At 44.5% G+C, this 24,541-nt stretch overlaps 1 protein-coding gene across 1 annotated transcript in view; it reads right to left on the minus strand.

The window, feature by feature from the left end:
- Window positions 1-24,541, minus strand: part of CDK14 (cyclin dependent kinase 14) — a 485,190-nt gene that overhangs the window by 454,908 nt on the left and 5,741 nt on the right. Inside the window, exon 2 of the mRNA XM_036429493.2 lies at window positions 21,741-21,772. Within this exon, the coding sequence (XP_036285386.1) occupies window positions 21,741-21,772 (32 nt within the window). The remainder of the gene's footprint in view (window positions 1-21,740; window positions 21,773-24,541) is intronic.

Below are 24,541 nucleotides of genomic sequence, written 5' to 3' on the forward strand. Positions count from 1 at the left end.
CAACACTTAAGGGATTTTTTACCTACCTTTTTTGTTTAATAAACTGGGGGGTGAGAAGGGAGGACTTAAGAAAACAAACCTAATACCTTAAAATCTAATGTTCAGAACACTTCTGGAGCCTCAGTTTTTCTCAGTTTTTCAATCCCCCCCACCCCTATTTCACATTATCAATATGCTAATATCTGCTATCAAGCCTGCCAATGACATGTGTGGATGGACAATAGCTCTTTAAAGAAAGGAGAAAATAGCGAAGGATCTTCAAATTCAACTATAGCAGTGGTCGGCAAACTGCGGCCCGCAAGCCACATGTGGCTCTTTGGCCCCTGGAGTGTGGCTCTTCCACAAAATACCACGGCCTAGGAAAGTCTATTTTGAAGAAGTGGCGTTAGAAGAAGTTTAAGTTTTAAAAAATGTGGCTCTCAAAAGAAATTTCAATCGTTGTACCATTGATAGTTGACTAATGAGTTTGCCGACCACTGAACTATAGCAACAGCTGCCCCTCTCTTAAAATAAAAGATGCCTAATTACTGGTATTTACGTGCTCAGACTACACCCCCAGAGGCACAGATCCAGTCTCCTCGGTCCAAGACAGAAATCCTTTTGAGCCATTTGACATCCTGTCCTGTGTAGTGACAGGCCTGCACATATGTCTCAGTTAGGGGCACAACACTCCCATGATTATAAACTCTACCAGGAAATATTTAAAGAAGACAAAGAGAGATGGCAACATTTGAGATAAATAAATAAAAGAGTCAGATGTGGGGTTTTTAAATTACAGTACCAGGAAGCCAGTGAGCTGATAAATGGTATGCTACTACATTAATAATGGAAACTATGAATATTCATTACACAATAGTCATAAATAAAAAGGAGGAAAACCCAAGAGTACAGATGGGGCAAAAATTCAAAAAGCTTTTAAAAGGGGAAAAAAAAAAAGAACAAGAAGAAAGAAGGAAAGAAAACAGACACAGCCTCAGATAATACTACTTAAGTGAAGGTCTCCCGGGTGGAAACTTTGATCTGTGATAAGATGAGCCAGTAAAGAAGGAACTTCCTTACACAAAGGTAAATAAATAAACAATATAAACTACCCCAAATGACAGGAAGAGCTTTCAGTAAAAATAGAGTCAGGACTGCTTTTGCTAGGATGTTTGGGATCGGAATACTCCCTCTCACAAACCAAGAATAAGGTTAGTAGGGAGGTCCACCCTCCCACACCCTGGCTCCCCACTCAGAGAAGGGACAATCTTACACAAAAATACAATGCACTACTGTGTAATCTCTAATGTTCAAAAAAAAAAAAAAAAAATATATATATATATATATATATATATATATATATATATATATATATATATATAAAATATCTTGGGAATTAGGAGAAAAAAACAAAGATACAAATGGAATTAATCCCAAAGCAGATGCTCCTGAATCACAGCTAGTTTTTCCCTCTATTACAAGTAGGGACTTCTGAATAGGTCACCACACTGGAGCCTCAGTTTTTCTACAAGATCATTTCAAGGAAAACACAAAAAAACCATAAGCTTTACATAACCAAAACTACCACATAAATGGACAATCCCTTGACAGTTTTTAAGTGTGCACAGTCCAGCCGGACTAGCTCAGTGGTTGAGCATCAACTTATGATCCAGGAGGTCATGGTTCAATTCCCAGTCAGGGCTAGTGCCCCAGGTTGCAGGCTATCGATAGATCCCCGGAGTGGGACCTGCAGGAGGCAGCCAATCGGTGATTCTCTCTCATCACTGATGTTTCTGTCTCTCTCCCTCTTCCACTCTGAAATCAATAAAACTATAAATATAAATAAAATAATATGTGCACAGGTTATTCTAAGTTGTTTCCAAACTACCCTGTTTCCCCGAAAATAAGACAGTGTCTTATATTAATTTTTGCTCCCAAAGATGCACTAGGTCTTATTTTCAGGGGATGTCTTATTTTTCCATGAAGAAGAATACGGTACACATTTATTGTTAAATGAAAATAAAGGAAATTTATTACCTGTATACGGTACGGTAGTTGTCAACACAAACCAGACAAACTGAATCCTACAGCATCAAGAATTTACTCATTTATCCAATGACAATCATGTCATCATCTTCTGGAACATCATCATAACAATCCAATTCCTGAATTTCCTGGTGAATTTCTTGTGACTCCATTTCTTTCAGAATCAGTGGACCAAATATCTCATGTTTAGCTTGGGGGAAGGGGGGCCTAATTTTCAGGGGGAATGCCTTATATTTCACTCAGAAGGAAACCTGTGAGTAGGTCTTATTTTCGGAGGATGTCTTATTTTCGGGGAAACACGGTAGCAACAGAGGCGAAAGTCATGAGTGCTAAATTATTGACAAGGCACAACATCTGGCTGTACTTTTTAATTAGATAAGGAATCCTGAATGCAAATGCCAGATGATCGTTAGAACTGGAGTAAGCACCAACTCTAAGTAGGAAAATCAATTTGTTTGCAGCACTGTTGTTTTGTTTCTCAATTAGTCCCACAGCCAAGGTCTACCCTAATACACACTTAGCATTAATGTGTAACTAAGTCACACAATTCAACAGTAAGTGTAACTCAATATCATTTAAGTGCAGGGAATTTTAAACATTCTTTTAAAAGGCCAAGAATCCAGCAAGTCCCACCCGGCTGCTGCTTTAGCTATTGGTGAGGGGGCTACATCTCCCCCAATCCCACCATTTCGCTAGATCTGCACTGGTTGCTTAGCCTCTCTAAACCTCAGCTTCCCCATCTGTAAAAGTACAAATAACAATGACAACATTATTGGGAAGATTAACTACTGTACATAAAAAAATTAAGGATAAAGGAGGTCAACTATAATGGCAACAGAAGGCTAGACTTGGGGTTGGGGAGTCAATCAATGTACATACAGCTGAGGTATTATAGAATTTTACACCAGAAACTCATACAATCTTATTGGCCAATGCTGCCTGAATAAATTTTATTTAAAACACACACACACACACACACACACACACACACACACACAAACATAAGTAGGGGTTTTTGATCTCATAATCAATAAATGATTGGTAAATTCCTATGGCATTCTAAAAAAGAGAGAGAAAGAAATCATCTTATGTCTAGGTTATGGAAATAAAATAAGCAGGAAAGCCCCTCAGAAGGGTTGTCTGTTTACTCTTTCAAGCAATGCTTATCCAGCACACTTTAGGTGCAAAGCGCTGTGCTGAGCAAATGAAACATCCAACACCGGGCTCCCGCGGACAAACCCCTCCTGTGGGCATTCCTCCTGCAAGGCCAGTCCACACAGGCCGTGGCAGGGCCGCTGAGCTGGGAGGGGTCGGGAGCCGGGGCAGGAGGACATCTAAATTTGGGCTTCAGAGCCTCAGTTACCCCAACTTTAAAATGAAGAGGTAGCCGAAACCGGTTTGGCTCAGTGGATAGAGCGTCGGCCTGCAGACTGAAAGGTCCCAGGTTAGATTCCGGTCAAGGGCATGTGCCTTGGTTGTAGTAAGCACATCCCTTGTAGGGGGTGTGCAGGAGGCAGCTGATCAATGTCTCTCTCTCATCCATGTTTCTAACTCTCTCTCCCTCTACCTTCCTCTCTGAAATTTTTTTTTTTTTTAAATGAAGAGGTTCCTACACTCAGACCACGGGCGTCCTATGGGGAAGCTAGGCAGGCGCCATGTAACCCGCGGCTCCCTCCTTGCAGATGTGAGGGCTCACGTGGGTGGAGCAAAGGTTGACACAAACCTCGCTGAGCAGGATGGATGCTGAGAGGCACAGCCAACCCCTGAGTGCCTGCCATGTGCCAAGACCTGTTAAAGGATTTACAAGCACTATCTGGTTAATCTTCGCAATAGGTTTGCCAGGTGGAGATTAAGATCCTTGTTGGGACAGATAAGGGAAAGGAGGCACAGGAAGGCTGTAGGGTGGGGGAGGGAGCCCTGCTGGAAGATGGGAGAAGAGGGATCCCCAAGCTCACTGCCCTCCAGCAGAGGGAGCTCAGGGTGGAAAGCCCTGGACAGCACCCAGTCACAATTCCAGAGACAGCCCGAGCAAATCAATCGCTCAAAAATAAAATAAATCTTGAAGAAAAATACCCAGCCCATCAACCACTAAGTCAATAATTCCTGTGACTCATCCTCGTATCGGTGATGCTCACTGAACCCCAAAATGGTTGGTACATGTCTCACCAAAAGTTCATACACATTGTGCAGGTTTCTTCTGACTGGGCAAAAATGTGATGTGCCAATTGCAACATCTGACAAGACACACTTGTAAGAGGGTTCAATTAGCAATATCTTTGTGCTTTCATTGCACAAACAGTTAATAGGCAGACCCTTAAGTGCAAAGGAATGTTGAGAAGATACTGAATAAAGAGGCATATATGTCTTTTTTTAAATAAGTCCTCAAAATACCCACCAAATAATTGAACTTAATCAGCAGTTCTCTTCCATAAACGATTTAAAAACTCAACAACGAAACTTACAATAAAATGTAGCCGAAGACTCTGATCATGAAATACCGAAAAGTTGAAATAATCAACATTGTATGTTCATTAAAATTGTGTGCATTGGAAAAATACCCATGTGAGAGCTAAAGAAAATAACAGCTTCAATTTGGAAAGTTACAAGCATCAAGAGGAAAAAAAAAACTGACAAATATAGGAAAGGAAGAGATAAAAATATTGTTTGCAAAAATATTTTTTGTTTGCAGATCACATGATTACATACCTAGAAAACACAAGAAAAACCTTCGAAAAATACTGAAACCAATAGAGTCTAGTAAAAAAAAATAACAGAATACAAAATAAATATGTAAAAATCTGCCCTGGCCTGTGTGGCTCAGTTGGTGGAGCATCTTCCTGTGCACCACGAGAAGGCTGGATTCCCAGTTTGGGCACATGCCCAGGTTCTAGGCTCCATCCCCAGTAGGCAGCGTTCAGGAGTCAAGTAATCCATGTTTTTCTCTCTCTCGTCAATGTTTCATTCTCCCTTCCCCTTCCTTCTCTAAAAAAATCAATAAACCTTTTTTTTTTTTTTTTAATTTATAGGAGCAGAAACAAACATTGAGGTAACAGGTATTACATTACTAGTCACCAGCCTCAGAGGGAAAATGCCCAAATGGAAGTAGAAACTAGCGAGAGACTCTCACATGTAAGTCAAATGCTTCCCAAACAAACAGCAGGAAGGGCTGGCAAACACATTCATTTTAAAAGTAAATATTAACCTAATGAGCATGGTGACCGGAACACGGATTCTGCTCTCCTGAGATTTTCACTTCCCTGCTCCTTGTCATCCAAAAGAAAAAGAGCCTGCCCAGTGGCTCAGTTGGTTGGAGCGTCGTCCATATACCAAAAGGTTTTGGGTTCAATTCCCAGTCAGGCACATAACTAGGATATGGGTTTGATCCCTAGTCAGAGGTATACAGGAGGCAACCAATTGCTGTTTCTTTCTCTCTCTCTCTCTCTCTCTCTCTCTCTCTCTCTCTCTCTCTCTCAAAGTAAGTAAACATATCTTCAGGTGAAGGTAAATAGAAAGAAACCACTAAGAGGTCCCAAATTCTCCTATGTACTGAAATCTTCCCAATTCAACTGGAGGCAAAAGCACTAGACAAAGTAAATCAGATGGCATGCATGACAGAACGAGTTCCGAAAGGCCATGGGGAGCACAGGACACGCAAGTCCTTGCTTAGGGGTCCAGATTCCCTAATTGCAGGACAGGGCCAATCCCGCCCAAGCCCCAGCACCTCCTGCCGCTCCTCTGCTCCGCTGCTTCCCAGGCCGGCACCAGGCGCCGGGGCACAGGCCTGGCTGCAGGCGGGAGGAGGCACCCACAAGGCCATACACGGCCTGCACCTGCCGCCAGGCTGTGAGGAGGAGCACAGCGGCGGGCGCCCATCACGGTCCCACCAAGACCAAGCAGTTTCAGGAACAAAAGGGTTTCAACATCCAAGGATACTGCGAGCCTGGGGAAGGGGAGAAAGAAAGAAAAAACGGGCCTTTTTTTCTCAACACCCACTAACCAATAAGCAGGCATACAAAGCATTCCCTGTCTCTCTCTGTGCCCACCTAAAATCTTTCTCTTTTCTCACCAAGTTGTAAGTATTTATAGTGCGTTTTCGCTTTGTTCAGGTAAGGCAGTTTAAAGACCACTGAAAGACCTTCCGACACTGCTTTCTGAACATGCGAGTTAGAACACATGCCCACATCACTCTCCTAACTTCCCCCAGCAGGCGAGAGGTCCATGGTACCTCAGCCACCCGATAAACTTCCATACCTTTCCTTGTCGGCCGAATCCTGATGTCTCCATGGAAATTTGTATTAAACTATTAAAACGACGAGAAGGAGGAAGCTTAAACCTTCAACAATTCCACCCAGCCCCCACCCACATACAGATAAAAACAGCAATGCAAGCAAAGTAAAGAGTTATTTAGAAGAGACCTCAGTCTCACACTAACCAACCATGTTCTCTTCAGCAATTTATTGAAGCGCCTGGACCTCAGTTTCCCCCGGTAACATGGGTGGAACTTGACTCAAAAATGGCATTGGAATCTATTGCTGGAATCTTTTTTTTTTTTTTTAATATATTTTATTGATTTTTTACAGAGAGGAAGAGTTACAAACATCGATGAGAAAGAATCATCGACCAGCTGCCTCTTGCACAACCCCCACTAGGGATGGGCCCGCAACCAACGTACGTGCCCTTGACCGGAATCGAACCTGGGACTTCTCAGTCCGCAGACCGACGCCCTCTCTATCCACTGAGCCAAACCGGTTTTGGCTACCGCCGGAATATTTTCTTTCACTTGCTCTTACGTCTTATTAAGAAAACCATTCATTGATTAGACTTACTACCAAACATCGGTTGCATTTTGTAAGAACTTGAGGTCGGTCCCCTGTCTGTGCACCGTACATCACACATGCCAAAGCCGGTGTCGTTTCTCCTCTCCCCTGGGAGGCAGCCCAGGAAAATGCTGCGCTCACACTGGACTCAGAGAGACGGGGCTGGAATCCCGGATCAAGCCCCTTTCCAGCTGAGGGGCTTTTAGCGAGCCATCAAGGACCCTCGATGTCCCCGTTATCTTTTTCATGTTTCCCGTGGTCCGATGTCTCCCCCGTGCAGGAAACACTTATGTTCTACAAAGCTCAGATCATACTCCTCGACCTACAACGGTGTCTTCACTTAACGCTGCAATTCTTGCTTTATGCTATTCTACCATTTTATGCATTTTCTGCAGGGAGATTACCTTTCTAAGTAGCAAATATTAAAATTATTCAGTGAAAATTATGTAACTGATAAGAAGGAAAAATTCTGAACCTGAAAAAAGTCCAGGGTGATATGCCTACATTGCCTGAAAAAAAGAACTTTTTTTTTAAATTGAGGGAAATGCACACATACACATTATAATAAGGGAAGTACAGGGAATGCTGCCGATACGAAAAGTATCTGAAATTGGTGCCATCCAATTAATGTCATTCGTACGGGGTCTAAGACTTCCATCCTCTAGTAATTGTAGAGAAATTCATGTAAAGCGGAGCAGCATATCTTTCAAAGTACATATTTATTTATCTTTTCCTTTGATGATGAAAGCACCTTTTTCTTGCACATGTAACACATCGTTTAGATAAAGTAATGCAAACCTCTTGGGAAAAGTTCTGAGCTCAATTAAGGCATCTGGGGACAGGCCATATGTTATCAAGCGTTTTGCACACCTGAACCCCAATATCTAACGACCTAAGGATGCTCATTTAGAGAACCAAACAGTCTGCCTTTTAAGAGAAGAGAAGCAGGCCCTGCAGAAACCCTCCATCATGCTCACTGTAGACAATAGGAAGGAGCTATACAGCTGAGGATTTAAAATAAATGAGCACCTACAGCACAAGAGAAGATGTAAATTCACGTCCTGAATGACTGTTACTAACAAGGAATCTTATCTCATCAGTCTTATCTCTTCTTGACCTATAACTTTTAATTCATAAAATGTTCATTAAATCTGGAAAAATAATCCTGAGCTGTCCTTACTCATTTTTTTTATGTTGTGAAATAATGTCTACTTAGCCCTGCTTTAAAAATTTTTTATCACTGTCTTCGTTTTTCTTTTGGCCAAAATATCTTGCAAATTAAAGTGATGTCAAGAAATATACAGCTGTAGAACCAGGGCTATATTTTCTAAACCAAAATTCAGGGTGCATTATCTGAAATCAAGAGCTGTTCCAAAAAAAAAAGTCAATATCCAATATCCATCTTCAACCCCTTTTTAGTTTGGTTACAGATATTTTAGATGAGTGGCTATCAATCATTTTTATCATCAAAAGGCACTTCTGGGATGCAGGCACACTCGAAAGATAACCCTGGTAACTGCAGCAGCAGTATTTTCAAAGAGTGCCTTGGGGTGGGAGGAAGTGGAGAAGCCCACACCAAAACCTTCCGGGAGCACTTAGAAACCTCTCTCCCTCTTAGCCTGTCACTGTTTATAAAACTGGTGCCAGCTCTTCTTTTCAAAAATCCTTTAAAGCACAAGAAATAATGCTCCTAGGTAACTAAGTTATAGTCACAGCCCAGCCTTAAGGCAAGAAACAGACTAGAGGAACATGTTTCAGTTTGTTTCCACCAAGACATGTCATGGGGGATAATGCCCTACTTGGCACATTCCTTCTGGGCAAACTCTGGAATATGCCAGATTCCTGGCACTCACTGCAACACAGCCTCTTTCTTCCCCTTACAAGAAAATACATCAGAGCACAACTGAGAGAAGGACATCAGTCTGCTCTACAAGTTTTTCAAGGAAATTATTTGCATACTTGAACATGTCGACAGAGTTAGAAGAATGTGTTTGAGGTCAGCGAGGCTAGAGTGGTAATTCCCTGGTGCCACGATACCTTCCAGGATCACACTCGGCAGACATCGCACAGGAGCGTGTCCACAGCGGGAGAGAACACAAGTGGGCACATGGCATTGGCAACTCAGGACTCCCCCATTCTCTGCCCCGTCTCAAGGCTCTTACAGGCACAATTTCAGTACTTAAAAGCAAGACTAGCCCAGCTTGGGAAAAAAGCTTATCCGTGAAAAGTCAAACAAGTACTCTACCTGACACAGTATCGGCTGAATACACAATTACATGTCGGAACAATTTTTTCTACTTTATTTTAACTGGTCATAAGAGCCTTAAAAAATTTTCCCCACAGATTCCTTACCCATACATATAAGATTTAAATTTAAAATTTAATGGGTAGCTGGCTAGTTAAAATGACTTACATATAAAAACTATTTTTAATTTTTTTTTTTATTGATTTCAGAGAGGAAGGGGGATAGAAACATCAATGATGAGAATCATTGATTGGCCTATTGGGGAGGATCGAGCCCCCAACCCGGGCATGTGCCCTTGGCAGGAATCGAAACTGGGACCCTTTAGTTCGCACACTGGCACTCTATCCACTGAACAAAACCAGCGAGGGCCACATAAAAACTATTAATCTCACTTTTAAAAATAAGTACACAATGTTGCAATATAAGACACTGTAGCAAAGAGTACTGCCATATATTAAAATCATTTTTAAAAAACGGAAAAGAGAAAGGCAAATATAAGGAAGAACTTACTGAGAAAATGCAGGAATAAATATAACCTGTTCTGCAAGCACAGTGTAGCTGTAGGTTTTTAGCCTGGTGTGTATTCCTTTGAAGCTTGTCAAGATGTCTCTGGCATATTTCTTCCCTTCTTAGTTTGGTATTGATAAGTGGCTCTGTACATCTATTGTTGCTGTTTTGATTCATTTTATGAATAAAAATTAGAAATGTCTCTTTAAAAAAAATGCAAAAGGTTAAAGACAAAGAGAAAATTCTTAAAAGCTGCAAGAGAAAAGTAGTTAGTTCCCTACAAGGGAGGTCCCATAAGTGATGATTTCTCAACAGAAACTTTGCAGGCCAGAAGGGATTGGCAAGAATTATGCAAAGTGATGAAAAGCAAGGATCTAAGACCAAGATTACTCTGACCAGCAAAGCTATCTTTAAAACTGAAGAACATTTAAAGAACTTCCGAGACAAAGACAAAAAAAAAAAAAAAAACCTGAAAGAATTTATCACCAAATATTACGTGAAATAATAGTCTTCTTTATAAAAAATAAAAATAAAAAAAAGACATTTTAAATTATCAAAAATATGAAAAATGCCAAAACCGGTTTGGCTCAGTGGCTAGAGCATCGGTCTGCAGACTGAAAGGTCCCAGGTTCGATTCAGGTCAAGAGCATGTACATTGGTTGCAGGCACATCCCCGGCAGTGGGTGTGCAAGAGGCAGCTGATCGATGATTCTCTCTCATGGATGTTTCTAACTCTCTATCCCTCTCAAAATATATGAAAAATGGCAATAAATACATACCTATGAACAATTAAAACTAAAAAAAAAAAAAAAACCTAAATAAGCAAGCAGAAGAGAAACAGACATATAGATACTGAGGACATTTGATGGTTGCCAGATGGGAGGGGGTTGGAGAATGGGTGAAAAAGTTGAAGGGATTAAGAAGTACAAATGGGTCATAATATAATCAATAATATTCTAATAACTATGCATGGTGTCAGATTCATGTTACCCGAAACTAATAAAATATTGTATGTCAACTGTAACTGAGAACTAAAAATGATTACCAAAAAAATAAAAATAAAAACGTGACCCTTTACTTAGCTGATTTCAATTATGATGATGGTTCCTAGCAGTAAGAGCTATCTCAAATACAACCAAGCAATCTGAGGGTGTGTAGATTATAAATAAGGGGCTCACATTTCAGTCAGAAGGAGCAGGAGTATATTGGACTCAGTGTAGCCGGGCCCATTTTGTACGTGTGGAAGGAAATCGTTAAGTGCCTGGGCTGTAGGAAGAGAGTTCCCACACCAAAGGTCAGCTTTCTGCAAATGGATTCAAACATGCAAACCAAAGCACTGCCCAAAGGGAGCGCCAGCCGCCTGCCAGCGGAGACTTCCTGCGGGCGAAGGGGCCTGTGGGATGCGGGATGCATGGTGCTCGGGAAGGGAAAACAGACACTATCCATGCCGTCACCTTCTGTAACATTCTGTCTTTGGGGAATTAAGGGAGATGAAAGTGACTAATTCTCCCAAATGTCATACATTCTGCATTTTGTGACATGAACTTCCTCTCTGAGTCTTTACGGCACTACCCAGACATTCTAGGCACTGTCTGGGACTAGACATAATTATGGCAATTATGCCTGCCATAATTAGGGAGATGGCAAATGTGATCAAACTGAAGGAAACACTGAAGCGTAGAAAGTTTCAAGCCTCCGAAAGTTTCAACTACATTTCCCATGAGAGAAGTAAGGGGGCGGTCGAGTTCTTTTTCCGTCAGTCACCCAAAATGCTGAATTTGAAACAGAAAGACGTGCTGGCACAATGAGAACGATCTGTAAATTTCTAGACATCTGCCAAAGCCGGTTTGGCTTAGTGGCAGAGCGTCGGTCTGCGGACTGAAAGGTCCCAGGTTCGATTCCGGTCAAGGGCATGGACCTTGGTTGAGGGTGCATCCCCGGTAGGGGGTGTGCAAGAGGCAGCTGGTCGATGTTTCTCTCTCATCGACGTTTCTAGCTCTCTATCTCTCTCCCTTCCTCTCTGTAAAAAAATCAATAAAATATATTTTTTTAAAAAATTCTAGACATTTTACATGGGGTAGGTTCCTATCCTCCAGGGTTGGTAGGCACGGACCACGGTGAAAATAAAGTAGGATATAAAATTACACAAAATCCTACTCTAAGGAGTAACAAACACTGTGTCTGTGCCCAGGCCCCACACCACAAGATAATAGGCGCAGGTCGCCTGTAAATGTCAGTGGATAAATTCTGTGAGCACGGCTAGACTGAGAATCAAGGTGGAGAGCATGCCCAGAGTCTCACATAAACCAGACATCAATAAACCCCTGAAGCACAAATCTCTGAATTGAAGTGAAGGACGTATCCTGACAAGAAAGACATTTGGGGAAGATGGAACAGATGGGAACCACCCGAGGTCAACTGAGAGGTTATTGAGATAAAACAGGTAAAAGAGATAAAGTCATGAACTGAGGTCGTGGGAACTTGAATGACGACAAAGACACTGAGGTAAGAGATGGCTGTTTGATAAGGTGGAAAGGTGGGCACAGATGGCTCCTGAGAGGCCTCGGAAGCCAAACTGGGAGTGTGGCCTTGTCTGTAGCTGACTGGAAGCTTTCAGAGCATCCGGGGTGAAGAGCCTGATGCGTCTTTCAGACCTGTCACTCAGCTGGAACTGGGGGCAGGGAAGCCAGTCAGACCCCGGCGAGTCCAGGCCAGACAGGATGAGGCTGGACGGGCACCTCCCGGGTGGGGATGGAGATGGCAGAAGCGGACCGGGGCCAACAGCCTGGAGTCAGGGCTTGGAGGGATGGATGGTGTCAGGTTTTCGCCTGGGAAAACCATGTGTTGTTACTGCCAATCGCTGAGACGGGAAAGGGGCGGGTGCAGGTTTAGGGGAAGTACGAACCAGTGACATTTTGTAAGTGCTGGGACGGAGGTGACCTGGACATGCAGAGGCAGAAGCCTCCAGCGGGCAGCTGGGCCTCGCGGTGCGGCACTCAGAGAGCTGAGTCAGCCGCGCTGACGTGAGGACAAGGTCACGGGGCAGCAGGAGCGCGGGAAGGTCACGCCCCTGGACGGGGGCATGCGCACACGACCACAGAGGACGGAGGGTTTCCGGTTTGATGAAAGAGATGGGGAACTTAACCAGGCTCAGGGCCTGTGGTGTAACACCTAGATGCAAAGGAAGAAACAGAACGCGGAGATAAGAAAAGGCTCAATTATACAGTTTCTGGCATGGAAGGGAGGGAGGGAAGGAATCAGGAGGAGAGGAGGAAGAACTAGCCTAGCACAGAAAAGACAACCCCCCTCCAAGATGAGGGAGGGAGGAGAGAGTAAGATTGGAGCAAATGAAGGTACACGTGTGGGCGAGGAGCAGATGCCTATTAGCAAGAGATGTTGTAAGAAGCTGGAGGGAGTTATGCGTTGCACTTTTTCCACCAAAAAATCTCTATGTTGAGGTCCTTGAACCCTCAGGGCTTTCGAATGTGATCTTATTTAGAAACGGGGTCCTTGCAGATGTAACTGGTCAAATGAAGAGTGGGCCCCTGACTCAGTTTGACTGATGTCCCTATAAAAAGGGGAAATATCAAACCGAGGGAAGACAACGTGAAGAAGCAAAGGGAGAAGGTGGCCATCCACAGGGTACGGAAAGGGGTTTGGGATACCTCCCTCCCTCACAGACCTCAGAAGAAACCAACCCCACCGCTGCCGACTCTTAGATCTCAGACTTCTTGTCTCCAAACGGTGAGACACGGCATTTCTGCCACTTTAAGCCACCCAGTTTGTAGTGAATTTCTATGGCAACTCTAGTGAACGAAGAGAGGGAAAGTCATCTACTTAAAGGAAGGAGGGTTGCTAGGAGGTTTGGGGAGAGCGGGAAGAGACGTTTCAGCAGGAACGAGGCCAGCCCCGCAGTGTGCACAGCTGCCTCGGGTTCCCGCTGAGGCTGGAGGCGGTGAATGGACTTATGCCGTGGAGCTGTTTCCTCCAGCAGCTCTTGGCAAGAAAGGAAAAGACGCCAGTTCCACGTCAAGGGCTGGCAGAGTCTCCCACAAGCAGCGTACAAAGGGGCAAGGCCATGGAGGAGACTGGCAAGAGAGGGATGTACCACAAAGGAACAGGGAAGCAGGGGACGGGCTGTGGACTGGAAGAATGGATGGATCAGTGCAAGCAAAGGAGGGGTTATCCGGAAACTGGAAAAAAGTGACGACAAAGAGACAGAGGGAGGGCAGCCGGAGTGAGAAAGCGAGGAAGGGAAGGTTGTCCCTGGGGTTTCCTATTTCTGTTAAAATTTTTAAGGAATTCAGAGAGGAAGGGAGCGAGAGACGTAGAAACATCAACGATGAGAGAGAATTGCTGATCTGGTGCCTCCGTCACACCCCACAACTGGTAAAAGAACCCACAACCTAGTTCATATATCGATGCTCAACCACTGGGCCATGCCGGCCCGGCTGGGATTTATTATTTTAGGTGAGAAAGTCAGGGAAGTCTGAAGTGAGACCCTTGTATACAATGCATCCATCGTTCACACAAACCCTGAGGCCTCCAAGGATGGTGGTTGGGGTGAGAAAAGACTGCAGCAACTTCCACTCCCCTCAATGGATGGAAAAGAATGACCAGAAATATTCCCAAATTGTATTTGTACCTAACCCCTGGACTCTAGTTCTCAATCAAGTCAGCACCACATTTATCATTGCAGGTAAGTGTCACAATTACATCTTTATACAAAAATGTAATTGCACAAAATTTATGCACGTGGGGTGGGGGGGTGGGGGAGTAGGAGTCCCCTCAGCCCAGCCTGCACCCTCTCCAATCCGGGACCCTTTAGGGATGTCTGACTGCCGGTTTAGACCCGATCTCTGATTGATCTCCCAGGATCAGGCCTAAACTGATAGTCAGACATTCCTCTCACAATCTGGAATCACTGGCTCCTAACTGTTCACCTGCCTGGCTGCCTGCCCGATCACCCCTAACTTCCCCACCACCACCACCTGCTGTCCTGGTCACCCCCAACTTTCCCCCCTGCCGGTCTGGTCACCCCACGCAGCCTGCTGCTCAGTCATTTGGTTGCCCCTCACTAACCCCCCTGCTAGCCTGGTCGGCCCACACAGTCTATTCTGTCGTCCTTTTGGTTATGATGGCCTCTTAGGCTTTTATTGTTATAGATAGCCAAGAGAGGCATGGACTAGAAGCTGAAATCAATGGATACTGCCCTTATCCATCTCACAGAATGATCACATTCAGTGGACAGGAAGCAAGTTAACCTAGAAGAAGGTACTTGAAGAAGTTACAGTTCAGATGTAAAAATGTGAAGCTATTTGATAAGCTTTGTACATACTTTTCTAGCATATAAAAAATAAAACAGCTAGAAAATGGCAAAATGTATTGGCAGTCTCTTATACTTTGCAAATATGAAATAACTGAGCAAAGAACAATTAGAAAAATTCATAAATGACCACCTTTTTCCCCCTCATACAAATAAGTGCTTAACTATCTAGATTAGGGGTGTCAAACTCAATCAGAGAAGGGGCCAAAATCTAAAATCCAGCCTAAATTGCGGGCCGAATGGTTTACTGAACAGTCATAAATTGTCATTGTGATGGAAACGCAGCGGAGCGCAGTGATGACAGCACGGTGCGAGCCACATTGCAAGGCCTGGAGGGACGGATTTGGCCCGCGGGCCTTGTGTTTGACACATGTGATCTAGATCATATGCCATAAACAAATAAAACTCTTCACATTTAAAAGGTTTATTTTAGTAACTAAAATTTCTGTATTTCTCCCCAAAGAGCCAAGCATAGTCAACACTTTGTTCTGACAACTTATGTGAGCTAAAGTAAACTGATGCATGAAGCAGAACTAAAACTACACAGTTTAACCTCTTAATTTATGCACAAGAACCATTCATGAATTGCTGTGGCTTTCGACTTTTCCACCTCTTTCTATACACAAATAAGTATACTTAATTGGAACTTTTTGCTTCCAAAATTCAAAAGGTTTTATGGGTGGTAATTTTACATTGGAGTAGGTTAACTATATTTCTGACCTTTTACATTTTAGGTATTATTGTTATTATTATTTTAAAACAAATAAAATTTTTGAAAAATAAGATAAAAATTTTACCAGAAGCCATAGTATAGGTATTGTTCACTGCCCCAGGAAGAATGGATCCACTCAGAGGACATGCCATGCCATTTATTGGGGATCAAAGGCGAGAAAGAAACTTAGAAAGTTCTGTAATAGTATCACAGTTAAGAACTTGACACTTCCTAGCTCTCACCACAATGTCACCAAAAACACCGTGTCCACTAGAAACTATGACACAAATAGCAACGTTCTTTCATCCTTCAATAGGGCTTAACCATTTGTTTCTCTAACAATTATTTATTTGGTCCCTTCATTTTGGCCATGTACTGGGTCAAACCCTAAGGATCCAAAAATCAAAAGGTTTGTGAGTGGGAGGGGGAAGAGAGTTTTATTGGGGAGAAAAAACAGCAACAAAATAAACTAAACCCAATAAAATTTTATTTGGGATATCCTTATAAACTAGAGGCCCAGTGCATGAAATTCTTGCACGGGATGGGAGGAGGTGTGTCCCTCAGCCCAGCCTGTACCCTCTCCAATCTGGGATCTCTCACAATCCAGGACTGCTCGCCTTCCTGCCTTCCTGATTGCCCCTAACTGCTTCTGCCTGCCAGCCTGATCGCCCCCTAACCACTCCCCTGCCAGCCTATTTGCCCCTAACTGCCCTCCCCTGCAGGCCTGGTCACCCCCAAATGCCCTTCTCTGCTGGCCTGGTTACCCCTAATTGCCCTCCCCTGCAGCTTGATCACCCCCAACTGCCCTCCCTTGCAGGCCTGGTGCCTCCCAACTGCCCTCCCCTGCAGGCCATCTTGTGGTGGCCATCTTGTGTCCACATAGTGGCAGGATCTTTGTCCACATGGGGGCAGCCATCTTGTGTATTGGAATAATGGTCAATCTGCATATTACTCTTTTATTAAATAGGATAGAGGCCTGGGAGCCAGCTGGTTTGCCCTGAAGGATGTCTGAGATCAGGGTAGGGGTTCCCTTGAGGCATGGGATAGTCTGGGCAAGGATTGTGTGGTGATTTGCAGGCCAGCCAAGCCCCCCAGCGACCCAAGCAGAGGCCCTGGTATCTGGGGTTTATTTATTTTCTATAATTGAAACTTTGTAGCCTTGAGCAGAGCCAAGCCTCCTGCTTTTTCTGTGGCAGCAGCCATTTTTATTGGATTTATTTATCTTCTATAATTGAAACTTTGTAGTCTTGAGCCAAGGCCAAGGCAGGCCAGGGCTGCAGAAACTTGGCTTCCTCCATCACCCGGGACAACTCAAGACTCCTGCTCTCTCCAGCTCTGTGGCTGCTGCCATTTTTGTTGGGATTTATTTATCTTCTATAATTGAAACTTTGTAACCTTGAGTGGAGGCCTGGGCCAACCAGGGTGTGTGGAAAGCTTGGCTTCCTCCATTGCCAGGGAAACCCAAGCCTTCTGCTTGCTCCATGGCCACAGCCATCTTGGTTGGGTTAATTTGCATACTCGATCCTGATTGGCTAGTGGGAGTGGCTTGTGGGTATAGCAGAGTGGTGGTTAATTTGTATATTACTCTTATATTAGGTAAAATGATTAGTCTGTCCACATTAAATGTGCAGATTAATCCCACAGAACATAAAATGCTTCATGTTTTAATCGGGACACAAATGCACAATGAATTCAGAGCAAAACAATCATCCTTAGAACATCCTCTCTCCAAATATGATGGCTTCAACAAAATCCCCTTTTCCAATAAAACTACCTACCAATGTAACTATCTGAGGCCCTCAATACTTAACTTCCAAAGTGCCTCTCAATTTCTCTCTACAGCAAGCATTTACTGAATAAATTCCAGGCTGGTTATGAAAATTAATAAATTCCAGTCAGGCTATTGCAATCTAATTAAGAACAAGTAAATAAACATATTTTTCAAATAGGTCCATATTTTTTTTTCTTTCCCACTCAAAGTCAAACATAGACACACACCCTAGAAAAATCCTCTCTGTAAACCAAAGAGTAGCAACTAGACTCCATCTCCAGGCGTTCTGTAGGAGGCCACAGAGCCACGGAGCTCCAGCTCAGAAATACTGAGAGAGAGGGAGAAAAGCTGCCACATCCCGATGCCTATCTAAGAGGCGGATCCAGCTCCATGTTTTAAAATTCCAATGGTAAGACCACAAAACAAGTTCAAGAAAACTTCAATCGCTATAATCTGAAAAGGACCTTAGAAGTCACTGACTTCCTGTTTACCTAGTCACAGATTTGGGGCTCTTTTCTGATCTTGGTAAAATTGTAACTTTATGTTGATTGCTACGTAGAATTCTATCATACATTTAAACATAAGAAAGCAACCTGAAGATGGTGGTCTAACTAATTGGCTTTACAAATGAGAAAGTGAGCCCTGGGTAAATCAAATGACTTGCCCGCGAGGTAGTAACTGGCAAATGACAACTCACATCGTCTGACACTCAGTTCAACACTTGCTCTCCTTATTGGCAAGTTATTGACTCTTATTCAATAGGTAGTTATTGGCTGTTAACCATGTGCAAGACACCCAAGGGATCACAAAGCTGAATGCAGTCATCCTCAGAATGACCTGGAATGACCTGCAATGTAGTAGGTTTCAGAGGATCGTTTCAGTTTTAATTAATATGCAAATCGTCATACAAAAGCATAGATAGAGTTCTAGTGGAATATCTGAAATAACTCTCCTCATAGCTCTAATTCTTAATTTTGAACTAAATCAACCTTGTAGCCTGCTTCCCAACCCCAACTACAGAAGGTGGATGTCATGGTGAGAGCATCGGGGAGGAGGAGGAGGAGGAAGAGGAGGACAAGGACAACGATAATACCAATACTGAGACATTTCCTCTGTGCCCATCACTGTTCTGGAACCTTGATCCTTCGCTGAGTTAATCCTCACAATTTTGTAAAAAGCTTGGAAGGGGTCAATCAGTTGCTCTGGAGAAGGTGGCTAAGTTAGGGTTTCCTTTTACCCAGGCAGCCTTCACTGCTGCTCTTCCCAGGCTGCTGACCTGGGTCTTCCCCTGCTTAACTGGAAATTCCCAGGCACCTCCAGACCTCAGTTACCCCATCTGTGAAATGATGATGTGGGCCAGTACCCTCCAATGTCTCTTCCAGGGGTAGCATTCTGAGGTCTACCGGTCGGAGTTATTTAACCAATTTTGTGTGGCACCAAGGAAGGAAAACGCTTTGTAAAAGCTAAGGATAATTGTCCCCAAATTACAAAATCCCGACTTTATGCAGAGATTTGGGGGTAATGGAGGGTGGTATATACATCCTTAACTTTTCATCAAGGCTCCAGCCCCAGCTTTTTTTGAAAGCCACGTGGCTGTGACATAGCATGCAATCATTAACATTAGCATTTAAACAAGAGTGTTTTGCATGGCTCAGGATGATTAGCAGTTATGTGTAAAAACATAGGAAAGTAGCATGTGTGGTCCTGCAGGTGAGAAGGAAGAGAGCCGGCTATGGAATATGTGGGCTGTGGTTTTCCGCTTGCTTTTTAACACGAGGAAAGGAGCAAGGAGAACTTGCAGCAGTGGTTGTAACTGGCTCATAGGATCTGGGAGACTCTGCGTGCTCCTTCTCCTTCTTTTTCTTTTTTATGAGAGCTCACATTCCCTCCATAATTACAGGGGAGGCTCTTCTTTAGAGAGAGAGAAAAGGTGCCCAATATTCTCACATTGATTTCTTCTGAGAAGGAAGAAAATGCCCTCCCACAAACATCTCAGTAACCCTGCTGGAATCCCAGAAATATGGGGTTCGAGAACATTGTTATTACCACAGCAAACGGGGTCTACAGTAACTAAGTTTATAGGATGTCTCAGAAAGGCTGGCAGGAGAAGTGGCTTTGGAGTCCAGGGACACAGCTTTGCAGAGCCGGGCCCGGAACAGGAGCAGGTGCAGCAGCCAAAGCAGCCGACCGTGAGAGCCAAGTGCTGCCAGCCTCACCCAGAAATCCCGGCCTGGAGCAGGTTCCCTAAGCGGTCCTGCCCTGCACCGCAGCCGGCCCGGGGCCGAGAGGCCTTGCCAGGCTCACCCATGTCCTCTCCTCTCGGAAGCATACAGCGGAGGGTGACAGGCAGATCTTCCATGGAACCCGCTGCGGGGACCCCCGCCACACGAATCTAGGCTTCCGTTAGCCTTCAGGATAAGCCCGTCATATGGACACCTCTGTGTTCATGGATAAACATGTAGTATGTATATTCGTATCCACACGTGGCTCGGTTTACAACACGGATCAATTGCCATGGCTTCGGATGGCGACGACGAAACACCCCTTTATGGCACTCGTGAGAACGTTTTGAAAACACATCACTCCTCTGGCAATCCCCACTGACACAGGGAAAACTCGAGAAAGAGCACACTTGAAAAATCACGTTCAGAATGCTATTCATTACCTCTGCCTTACTGGACCAGGCTTTTTTTTCCCCCCTGCTCCTGTGCGGCAGGTACAGAAAGGCGGATCTGATACACAAAGAACAGAAAAACTAGAACGGGAAAAGTCAGCCCGTCCTCTGGGAGTCTGGCAGACAATGCGTGGCGTCAACAGGGCATGGCACCCTGATCCACAGGAGGCGGCATGGCACCCTGATCCACAGGAGGCCATCGCACCCTGATCCACAGGAGGCCATCGCACCCTGATCCACAGGAGGCCATCGCACCCTGATCCACAGGAGGCGGCATGGCACCCTGATCCACAGGAGGCGGCATGGCACCCTGATCCACAGGAGGCCATCGCACCCTGATCCACAGGAGGCCATCGCACCCTGATCCACAGGAGGCGGCATGGCACCCTGATCCACAGGAGGCAGCATGGCACCCTGATCCACAGGAGGCCATCGCACCCTGATCCACAGGAGGCGGCATGGCACCCTGATCCACAGGAGGCGGCATGGCACCCTGATCCACAGGAGGCAGCATGGCACCCTGATCCACAGGAGGTGGCATGGCACCCTGATCCACAGGAGGCCATCGCACCCTGATCCACAGGAGGCCATCGCACCCTGATCCACAGGAGGCCATCGCACCCTGATCCACAGGAGGCGGCATGGCACCCTGATCCACAGGAGGCCATCGCACCCTGATCCACAGGAGGCCATCGACCCTGATCCACAGGAGGGCCATCGCACCCTGATCCACAGGAGGCGGCATGGCACCCTGATCCACAGGAGGCGGCATGGCACCCTGATCCACAGGAGGCCATCGCACCCTGATCCACAGGAGGCCATCGCACCCTGATCCACAGGAGGCGGCATGGCACCCTGATCCACAGGAGGCGGCATGGCACCCTGATCCACAGGAGGCCATCGCACCCTGATCCACAGGAGGCGGCATGGCACCCTGATCCACAGGAGGCCATCGCACCCTGATCCACAGGAGGCCATCGCACCCTGATCCACAGGAGGCAGCATGGCACCCTGATCCACAGGAGGCCATCGCACCCTGATCCACAGGAGGCCATCGCACCCTGATCCACAGGAGGCGGCATGGCACCCTGATCCACAGGAGGCCATCGCACCCTGATCCACAGGAGGCCATCGCACCCTGATCCACAGGAGGTGGCATGGCACCCTGATCCACAGGAGGCCATCGCACCCTGATCCACAGGAGGCCATCGCACCCTGATCCACAGGAGGCAGCATGGCACCCTGATCCACAGGAGGTGGCATCGCACCCTGACCCAGAGGAGGTGTTCAAGGGCACAGCGGTGCCCAGCCTCCCTGGGCTCCACGCTGGCACTGGGCATGCACAGCACACCGCACTGGGTCAGCCCTGCCGCCAGCAAGACAGTGCCCCCAAGGCCTGCGGGGTCTCCCGTGGGTTTGTTCGGTTTGTTCATTTAAAAAGACATATTTTTGTTCACTCATTGGCCTGATTTAAAATTGACAAACAATATAGTGTGACAGAAGAGATAGCACCTCTTGTGGGTTTTCTGAAGGCCTTTTTTACACCCCCCCCACCCCACCACCCCCCCCCACCCCCCGGCGTCTAAGTGTGAAGTTGGCACCTATTGGCTTTACTTGGCAGTAATTAAATACATCTAACATTAGATAAAGAAATGTAACCTACCTCGTCAAAGGTGGTGTCGTCTTTCTTCAAAGCTATAAAATAAAAATAAAAAAGGAAACAGTTATTGTGAAACATCTCAAACAGGAAGTTCTAGAAAACAGAAAGAAAAGAAAAAAAATACCAAAGCAGTATGGTGTTTTCATTTCAGAAAGTAAAACTGTACCCCAACCTGAATAACAATGTTTCCACACAAAGATGAAAACTGCAAATGGGAGAGAGAATTGCACAGCATGCATCTTTGGGAAACACTCTCATACATATGCAAACGAGACTGTCTTCCCAAGTAAGGGAAAAAAGTATGCATATCCTTCCCCTACCTCTTCTGCTGCAGGAAAACGTTTAAATGAAAATATGAAAATAAATAAATAAAAAAGATGAAAGAAATTTCCCCTTAAACGTCTGGCTGTTGAGCCTACATCCTCACGCATGGTCTATGGACCTCCCAGACCAGCGGTGAGGGCGACCCCCGCCTTTCCCAGGGCCCTGGATGGGATTATCACGCGGAGGGAAATGTAAGCAGGGTGATGAAAGACCAGGCACGTACAAGACGCACTGCAGCCCCATAATTCAAACTTTCCAGCATGAGAAACTTACAACAAAATACCAACAAAGGAAACAATACATGTGCTATAGGAACCAGTGAGTACTTGAAATGTGTTTTATTTTTTAAAAAATATATATATTTTATTGATTTTGTACAGAGAGGAATAGAGAGAGATAGAGAGCTAGAAACATCGATGAGCTGCCTCTTGCACACCCCCTACTGGGGATATGCCCGCAACCAAGGTACATGCCCTTGACAGGAATCGAACCCCGGACCCTTCAGTCCCCAAGCCGACACTCTATCCATTGAGCCAAACAGGTCTCAGCTGAAATGTGTTTTAAATCTGTATGGCTTCAGAATGGAAAAAGAGAAAGAGAAGTATTTCATGCATAGTTGGCAAACACCTCGTTCCTTACATTGTAATCCTACAATTACTTAGAATGCTTCATATTAAGGTAGCGCAGAAAGTAGCTAATTTAAATGAAACCACCCGTGCCGAAACCGGTTTGGCTCAGTGGATAGAGCGTCAGCCTGCAGACTGAAAGGTCCCCGGTTCGATTCCGGTCAAGGGCATGTAACTTGGTTGCGGGCACATCCCCAGTAAGGGGTGTGCAAGAGGCAGCTGATCGATCTCTCATCGATGTTTCTAACTCTCTATCCCTCTCCGTTCTTCTCTGTAAAAAAACCAATAAAATATATATATATTTCTTACCCGTTGGAGAAATGTTTCAAATTTATAGAACTGTGCTTAGGCGTTTACTTGACTACACTGGATAGTTCTACTCCAGATAGAAGCCACGTTCTGACAAGAGCGATGGAAAGCAAATTTCTTTGGCAATTAAGCTTCGAGAGAGGTCATGGGCCTCAGCCGAAGTTATCATATCAAAGCTTACATGGTATAGGCTAGCAATCCTAAAAAAAATTGTTTTTTCTGTTTCCATAGTAAAAATTTGTCTCTTTAAAGCATCAGTAAGTATGTGGTTATGGTGGTGCCTTAAGGGGGATGAGGACAGGTTGAGGGAGATAAAATGTTTCTGAAAGTGTAATTCTTAGCCTTCCCCTTCTGCCTAAGAAACTGATCTGGACTAGATTCCTCTACTTCCTTTAATTTAGAACTATTTCTTCTGAATGGAAAAATTAAAAGGACATCCTATTGTCCCAGTCTCAACTGGTTTCTCTCACATTCAATTGCAAATGTTTTATTATGTATTTTATTAAATTTACATTAATAACCTATCTCAAATAATCTCTTTTAATAGAAATACATATACAAGATCCTAGGTGTTCCTGATAGCTAGGGTTAGGGCTGATTGGTTAGATTTTAACTTAGAATGTAAAACTTCTCATCTATCAATAGAAGGTTTTCTTTAAATACTAGTCAACAATGTTACTAGACTATACCCTCATTCCCTCAACCCAAAACATGTCCTTTAATTAACATACATGACTAGTGATTCTGTTATAAAATATTAGTGACCTACATAAATTAAGTACAGACAAATGGGTCCCTCTTAAAACACACACACACACACACACACACACACACACACACACAGCCGAAACCGGTTTGGCTCAGTGGATAGAGCTTCGGCCTACGGATTCAAAGGTCCCGGGTTCGATTCTGGTCAAGGGCATGTACCTTGGTTGCAGGAACACACCCAGTAGGGAGTGTGCAGGAGGCAGCTGATTGATGTTACTCTCTCATCGATGTTTCTAACTTTCTATCCCTCTCCCTTCCTCTCTGTAAAAAATCAATAAAATATATTAAAAAAAACACACACACACATACACCCACAATATTTGAAATAGAAATGATTAGCTCATTGATTTCAAATACGCAGTCAACTATTGGCCAGCCTCAGACCTAGCACATTTAACAAAGATTAATGGAAATCATTTTGAGGCTGCCATACAAGATACAAACAGCAGCAAGCTTATAATTCACAGTACAAACTTCTAAATGTATTTGTTTTAGACATGATAAAAATTCTGGAACTTTAGCCATGGTTTTTCTTAAGCAAAGCATCCAATAAGAACTAGAGTTGAGCCCAGCTGGTGTGGCTCAATGGTTGAGTGTTGACCCATGAACCAAGAGGTCACGAGTTCAATTCCTGGTCAGGGCACATGCCGGCATTGCAGGCTTCATCCTCAGTAGAAGGTGTGCAGGAGGCAGCTAATGAATGATATTTCTCTCTCATCGATGTTTCTCTCTTCCTCTCTATCTAAAAATCAATAACAATATATTTTTTTAAATAAT

This window comes from Pipistrellus kuhlii, unplaced genomic scaffold (assembly GCF_014108245.1).
Source record: "Pipistrellus kuhlii isolate mPipKuh1 unplaced genomic scaffold, mPipKuh1.p scaffold_m20_p_10, whole genome shotgun sequence".
Taxonomy (NCBI): domain Eukaryota; kingdom Metazoa; phylum Chordata; class Mammalia; order Chiroptera; family Vespertilionidae; genus Pipistrellus; species Pipistrellus kuhlii.